This window comes from Orycteropus afer, unplaced genomic scaffold, assembly GCF_000298275.1.
Source record: "Orycteropus afer afer isolate SDZICR_OR568_19922 unplaced genomic scaffold, OryAfe1.0 scaffold00080, whole genome shotgun sequence".
NCBI classification, from domain to species: Eukaryota; Metazoa; Chordata; class Mammalia; order Tubulidentata; family Orycteropodidae; genus Orycteropus; species Orycteropus afer.
In genome coordinates, this window is record NW_006921667.1 from 10,316,499 (window position 1) to 10,324,434 (window position 7,936).

General features: G+C 41.6%; 1 protein-coding gene across 1 annotated transcript in view; it reads left to right on the plus strand.

Annotated features, from left to right (window-relative positions):
* Window positions 1-6,648, plus strand: part of SLC47A1 (solute carrier family 47 member 1) — a 59,622-nt gene extending 52,974 nt beyond the window's left edge. Inside the window, exon 17 of the mRNA XM_007941484.1 lies at window positions 6,422-6,648. Coding sequence (XP_007939675.1) covers window positions 6,422-6,648 — 227 coding nt within the window. The remainder of the gene's footprint in view (window positions 1-6,421) is intronic.
* Window positions 6,649-7,936: the final 1,288 nt, after the last annotated feature.

Sequence of the window (7,936 nt, forward strand, 5' to 3'; positions counted from 1 at the left end):
GTTGCATTGTGGTAAACTGTGGTCAATGACATGAGACAAAGTATATGTGAACTGCTGTATGGAAAGTGAATTCACTCTGTAAATCTTAACCCAAATCACAATAAATAAAAATATATAAATAAATAAATAAAAGTATATACAGCCTCCTGTAGAACATTGTCTCAGCCCTGTAAAATAGTGCCACCTAGCTGGCACTATAGCTGAATCTTTAAAAGGCCATTACATCATTCTACCACCCAGCTGCTTTAGGATTATGGGAAATATTGTAATACCAGTTACTTCTGTGAGCTTGGGCCCATTGCTGCACTTCATTTGCTGTGAAGTGAGTTCTTTGATCTGAAGCAATGCTGTGTGGGATACCATAGGCATTCTGTAAGTCCATAGATGGTAGTTTTGTCAGAAGCATTGCATACAGAGAAGGAAAATCAATATTTAGAGTAAATGTCTATCCCAGTAAGAACAAAACACTATCCTTTCCATGATGGAAGCAATCTAATGTAGTCAACCTGCCACCAGGTTGATTATTGGCTGATCATCTGCAGATGCATTGCCGTATCAGGGATTCAGGGATTTGGTCTCTGCTGCTGGAAGATTGGGCACTCAGTAGTGACTATGGCCAAGCTGGCCTTGGTGAATGGAACCCCGTGCATAACCTCCATCCCTGCCACCATAGCCACTTTGTTCATGAGCCCATTGAGCAATGACAGGAGTGGCTGGGGAAAGATATAACTGTTTTCCACAGAACGTGTTATCCTACCTACTTGATGTTAAAATTTTCCTCTACCAAAGTCACTCCTTGGTGAGCATTCATGAGACACAAGTATCTTCACTTCTTTGGCTCATTCAGAGAGGGTTGTGCACATGCCTCTTCCCCATACCTCCTTGTCCTGGATTGTATTCCAATCATGTTCCTTGCAAGTTCCTGATCATCCAGCCAAACAATTGGCCACAGCCCATGAAACAGTATACAGTCACATATCTGGCCATCTCTCCTTCCAAGCAAAAGTAACAGCCAGGTACACAACTTGACGTTCTGCCCACTGGGAAAATTTCCCTTAGCTTCTGTTCTTCAGGGAACTCCCAGAAAGGGGCAGCAGTGCTACTGCTCTCCACTCTCAAGTGGTACTGAATATCATGCAGAACCATCTGTGTTCCATGCATAAGTTTTCTCTTCCTGTCAGCCGATCATGAGGAACTCCCTCATGAAGCCATAGGTACAAACCAGGAAAGAAAAAGTATGCAACAGGAGTGTCAATCATGGGGATTTGAACTAACTTGTGCATTCAAGGCCTACTTGGGCCTGATCTTGTATATACCACTTCCATTTTATTATACAGTGCTGCTGGGCACATCTTAATTTATGACTATGGTTGAGACAACATCAAGTTCATGATGGGTAACTCAGGTTGCATGGTAACTTGGTAGCCATGTTTCAGCATTTGGTCTCTATTAAGGCCCAATAACAAACCAAATGCTGTTTCTTAAAAGGAGAGTAGTTTCCTGCAGAGGATGGCAGGGCGTTGGTCCAAAATCTTAAGAATCTTCACTGTGATTCACCAATAGGAGCCTGCCAAAGACTCTAAGTACCATCTCTATCTGCCACTGAAACTTCAAGCACCATTGAATTATCTGGATAATATGGCCCAAGTGGCAGAGCAGCTTTCATGGTAGCCTGAACCTGTTGTAGAGCCTTCTCTTGTTTTGGCTAGCAGCTTTTCAAGTTACTTAGTAAATAGCCTGGAGTAGCACACCCATATGCGAGCTCTGGTGGCATAGTGCCTAAGGCATTTGGTGGTTAACCAGAAGGCTGGCAGTTCAAACCTACCAGCCACTCCTTGGAAGAAAGATTGGGCAATCTACTTCCATAGTGATACCACCTTGGAAACCCAAGGAGGGGTTGCTATGAGTCGGATCTGACTCGACAGCAGTGAGTTTGGCTTTTTTTGGTTATGAGAGATATGCTGCTTCCAAAATCCAGAGGCCCACCAGGCATTGTGCCTCATTTTTAGTGGTAGGAGAAGCCAGATGCAATAACTTATCTTTTACCTTAGAAGGAATATCTTGACATGCCCCACACTAATGGACCCCTGAAATTTCACTGAGGGCCTGAATTTTTGTCAAGTTAATTTCCCACCCTCCAACAGCAAATGTCTTACCAAAACGTCTTGTCATTGATACTTCTTCTTTACTAGGTCCAGTAGGCATAATGTAATCAATGTACTGGACTAGTATGACATCTTATGGAAAGGAAAGGCAATTAAGGTTGTTGAGATTAAATTATAACCAAAACCAAACCCACTGCCATGGAGTTGGATCTGACTCATAATGACCCCTCTTTGGGTTTCCAAGGCAGTATCACTATAGAAGTAGATTGCCCAGCCTTCCTTCTGAGGAGTGGCTGGTGGGTTTGAACCGCCAGCCTTCTGGTTAGCAGTTAAGTGCCTTAGGCACTACACCACCAGAGCTCCCTAAATTATAACATAGTGCTGGAAAGGTGATATACCTCTGAGCTAGGACCACGGAGGTGTATTGCTAGCCTTGCCAGCTGAAGGCCAACTGCTTCTGGTGTCTTCAAAACTGGAATTGAGAAAAGGGCATTGGCCAGACCAGTAGCTCCATACCAGGTACCAGGAAATGTATTAATTTGCTCAAGCAATGAAACCACATCTGGAACAGTGACTGCAATTGGAGTAATCACCTGGTTCAGTGTACAGTAATCCACTGTCATTCTCCATGATTCATCTTCCTTTTTTTAATTTTTTTTGCACAGGGCAAATAGGCGAGTGAAATGGGATCTGGTGGGAATCATAACCTCTGCATCCTTCAAGTCCTTGATGGTGGCCCTAATCTCTGAAATCCCTCCAGGAATACAATATTGCCTTTGCTTCACTATTTTCCTAGGGAGGGCGAGTTCTAATGGCTTCCATGTGGCCTTTCCTACTATGGTAGTCCTTGCTGCACATGTCAGGGATCCAATGTGGAGGTTCTGCCAGTTGCTGAGTATGTCTATTCCAATTACACATTTTGAAACTGGGGAAATCACCACAGGATGGATTTGGGGACCCATTGTACCCACTATGGGATGGAACTGAGCTAAGATTACATTAATTATCTGATTCTATATGCTGCTACTCTGACTGGTGGTCCACAGTGATGTTTTGTGTCTTATGGAATTAGTGTCAGTTCAGAGCCAGTGTCCAGTAATTCCAAAAAGCACTGATTATTTTCTTTTCTCCAATGAGTAATTACTATCATAAAAGGCTGTAGATCTCTTTGAGGAAGGCTGGGAGAAAGATTAACAGTATGAATTTTTGGCAGTGTTGTGGGGCCCTTCCTCAAGGAGACCTGGCCTACCCTTCATTCAAGGGATTGTAGGTCTATAAACTGGCTCAAGTCTGGGAATTGATTGAGGGACTGTGACTTTTTGGTAATCCAAGTTAGATTGCTGTTCAGTTAACCTAGAATTTTCTACTTCACTGCCATTGAGTCAATTCCAACTCATAGTGACCCCCATTGAGTTTCTGAGGTAGTAAATCTTTACAGAAGTAGATTGCCCAGTAGATTGACTCCCTTCTGTGGAGTGGGTGGTGGGTTTGAACTGCCAACCTTGTGGTTAGTACAGATCAAATAAATATTTAGGAAGTTTCCCTTGTATTTCACTCCTAGGGATACCATGACAAAGTAACCCCTAAACGTATGCTTGTTTGTTTTGTGAAACCTGTACTAGTCAGAATATTCTGATTACTTCTTTGACTCTGCTCTCCATTAAGATAACTACATCTACCTTGTCTTTGGTGATTAAGTACTGCCACTTGGCCCCTGCCACCCAAGGATCCAGTCATCCCCAACATAGTTAGTTTTCCCAATTCAGTGAGGGCAGTTATCACTGTAATATCTGACCTGCACCGAAGAGCATTCACATGCTCTTCAAGGATGCTGGGGCTCCCTTCACAAATTTATTCCTTACAGTTGTGGTGAAAGGTGTGTCTTCTGGGTACTCCCTGGGTGGGCTTGTGGGTCTGACATGATAAATCCACTCTAACGTGCCAATTTCCCTCAGCCTTTGGAAACCATCTATAGTATACAAAGGCAGTTCTGGTATTTAAACTGCATCTAGGATAGGCCACATTTTAATCTACATTTCAGTCAGCTATCCAAACAAACTCTTAGATCCTTTTCTAACCTCTCAAGCTGAATCACTGAAGAATCTCTACTTAGTTGGGCCATATCAAAAAACTCAAACTGATCCAACTTAATGTGCCTTGCACCATTATCTCATAGCCTTAATAGACATTCCCACACATATTCTCCAGATTTCTGTTTGTATACATTAGAAAAATCAATCAGTGCTTTTTGGAGAACTGGTTCTCCTCATGGGTCACACTTTGTATGTCACTTCTTGAGGCTCATTGGGACTTGAGTCTAGTTATAGGTCTGGAAGCAAAAATAGGTGGTGGTAGTGGATCCAGCAACATTCAGCAATGTCTTACAAGGCATCTGCCTTCGACAATGTCTCAGGCAATGCCTCAGCATCACCCCAGGTGATGGCCCAGGTCAGTACTCTTCAGACACAACTGAGTTAATCTCACTGGGGGGTAGAAGGGATAATTTTACTGGTAAAGGTGGCTCATCAGACAAAGCTGGGTTAATCTCTTCAGATGTGGGTAGAAGGGTTGGTTCTACTGGCAAGGGTGATTCAATGGAATTTAAATGCTCAATATCCCCATCCCAATTTTTAGGATCTGATTTCTTCCCAATCGAGACCCTCACTTTAACCTCAGACATGTTTCAAGGTTGGAAATTCAATTGGCATTGTGATTCAGCCACTCTGAGGATAAGACTCTGAGTTTGGTTTTCAGCAATCTCAGCTTTGTTACTACAGGAAATAAGGCTTTCTTTCAGGACACAAATAGGAACCTTTACATCCCCTATGTGGCACTTGAGCTGAGACTTTGAAGCCCTGAGCTCATCCTTTTCTTTCTCTACTTTGTTTAGCTAAAGTAGGAGCAACCAGCCAGCTTCATTATACTTGTAAGTTTAATAAAAATGTTGAAAAGTATCAAATACGAGATCACTCAGAATCTTGCCTTTCACAAGTATTTGCTTAAGAGTATCCAATGGTGACAGGCATATGAGCTGAACATTTACCCGAGGTAGATACAATCCTTGGAGAGAACACTCATGGGAGAAAGAAGGGCTGTTTATGCACAGGGAGACAGCTCAGGGGACAGGAGTGCATGGAGGGATGGACACAGGGAAGAGGTAATTATTGGGAGGAAGTGGGAGGGGAGCTGTTGCATTGGGGTAAATTGTGGTCAATGTCATGAGACAAAGTGTATATGAACTGCTGTATGGAAAGTGAATTTGCTCTGTAAACTTTCACCCAAATCACACACACACACACACACACACACACAAAGAAGCAGCACAGTGGTTAAGGAAAAAAAAAAAAAGAGTATCCAATGGTGATGATATTTTGCCTATCTCTATTGGTTTTTTGGTTGTGGCTACATTATGCCATGGATAAATAGTACCTTCATTATTACTGGAAATACAGACATTAACCAAAACCAAACTCACTGCTGAGTCAATTCCAACTCATAGCAACCCCTCCTTGGGCTTCTGAGGTGGTATCACTACAGAAGTAGATTGCCCAATCTTCCTTCCAGGGAGTGACTCATGGATTTGAACCACCAGCCCTCTGGTTAGCAGTCAAATGCCTTAGGCATTACACCACCAGAGCTCCCTTTGTATGTGTGAGCCAGCATTATTATGTCCACAATTATTTTTTTTCAAAAATCTGAGGGCATTGTAATATTGTTTCCTAGTATCTATTTATGCTTATTAAGAAGTCTGAGGCCAATCTTGTTCTTATTCCTTTAAGTAACCTGCCTTTTTTTTTCTCTTGGGAACTGTTTAGGATATTTCCCTTATTCTTCCTAAGAAGTCAGGTGACTAAGTCTATGTTTGAGTGATTATCTTGCTGGTACTTAGTAGGCCATTTTAATTTGAAGAGCCACATTTTTCTTTAGTTTTGTATATGGCTTTAAATTATTTTTCAGATTATTTTCTTCTTCATTGGCTTTGTTTTCTTTCTGAAATGCTTGTTAGATGAATGTTGGTCCCTTTCAGAGTCCCCCTATGAATCTTAACTTGAGATGCCCTGGTGGCACAGTGGTTTATTTGTTCTTGGGGGAAATTTCCTGAAGCACCAAAGCCAACAGCAGTGGGATTCAGACAGTGTTGGTGAATGGAGAGTCACTCTGAGATACGATTTCTGTTATTTTTTCACTGTAGCTGCGGCTTCCTGAATTAACATTCTCTCAGCTATTACTACACATATGTATCACTTTTTATACATCTTTTATACAGCTGAAAAAATTCCTTTTAAGCTGCTAACTGAGTTCCTTTTTCCTGCCAGGGAGCCCTGAAAACCATGGAGGAATTTTAATGAGAGATGTTGAAAAAAAAGATGAGACTCAGTTGGATCAGAAGATGCACTCTGAAGAACCCCTCTCTGTCCAGCCAAAAGATAGGACTAAGTTATCCCTGAGGCAGCTGATTCTTCGGCGAGGGCTCCTGCTCCTGGCAGTTGTTTTAGTCTTGCTGGTGGGGATTTTAGTGAGATTATATGTCAGAATTCAATGATGTGGCAAGAGAGGGATAAAATCAGGTTACATGACAGTTTTGAGCTTACAAATATTTCATAGGCCCAATAGTGGCAATTCATATTCAGTTAATATAATTCAGCTGTGACTGTGGATTTCAAGAACTGAGACTTCAAAGATACAATTTCCTAATGAAGAAAAGGAGCTGAGGTGCAAAATAGATTACAGTCAAAACAATGGCCAAAAGATTACATTTGAGTAATAATTCACCCACCAGTATCTCAACATAAGACCATGGTATCATAACTGCATTTATCTCTGGCTTTGGTATTTTTTATGCTTTCTGTTATTTTTTTTTTTTTTTTTAATAGAGAGGTGAAATTTGCATAACCTAAAATTAACCAATTTAATGCTTACTGTATTTTTTAGATAAAACTCATGTACTAAGTGCTTAAGGATTTTTAAAATCTGAATTATTTAAAATATATTTTATAATATATCTTTCCTGTGTCTTAGCTTATTATTCAAAAGGTAAATGGTTCTTGTTGTTAGGTGCCGTTGAGTTGTCTCTGACTCATAGCGACCCTATGCACAGGAGAATGAAACACTGCCTGGTCCTGTGCCAGCCTCACAATCTTTGCTATACCTGAGCCCATCATTGCAGACACTGTGTCTATCCATCTTGTTGAAGGCCTTCCCCTTCTTTGTTGACCCTCCACTCTACCAACCATGATATCCTTCTCCAGGAAATGGTTCCTTCTGACCACATGACCGAAGTAGTTGAGACAAAGTCTGGCCATTCTTGCTTCCAAGGAGCATTCTGGCTGCACTTCCTCCAGAACACATTTGTTGATCCTTTCAGCAGACCTTGGTACTCTTAGCATTCTTCTCTAACACCACAACTCAAAAGCATCAACTCTTCTTTACTCTTCCTCATTCATTGTCCAGCTCTCACATGCATAAGAGGTGATTGAAAATACCATGGCTTGGGTCAGGCGCACCTTAGTCTTCAAGGAGACATCCGTGCTCCCCATCACTTGAAAAATGTCTTTCGCAGCAGATTTGCCCAATGCAATATGTTGGCTGATGTCTTGACTGCTGCTTCCATTGGTGTTGATTGTAGAACCAAGTAATATAAAATCCTTGACAACTTCAATCTTTACTCCATTTATTGTGATGCTGCTTATAGGTCCAGTTGTGAGGATTTTTGTTTTCTTTATATTGAGATGTAATCCATAATGCAGACTGCATTCTTCAATCTTCACTAGGAAGTGGTTCAAGTCATCTTCACTTTCAGCAAGCAAAGTTGTGGCATCTGCATATCGCAG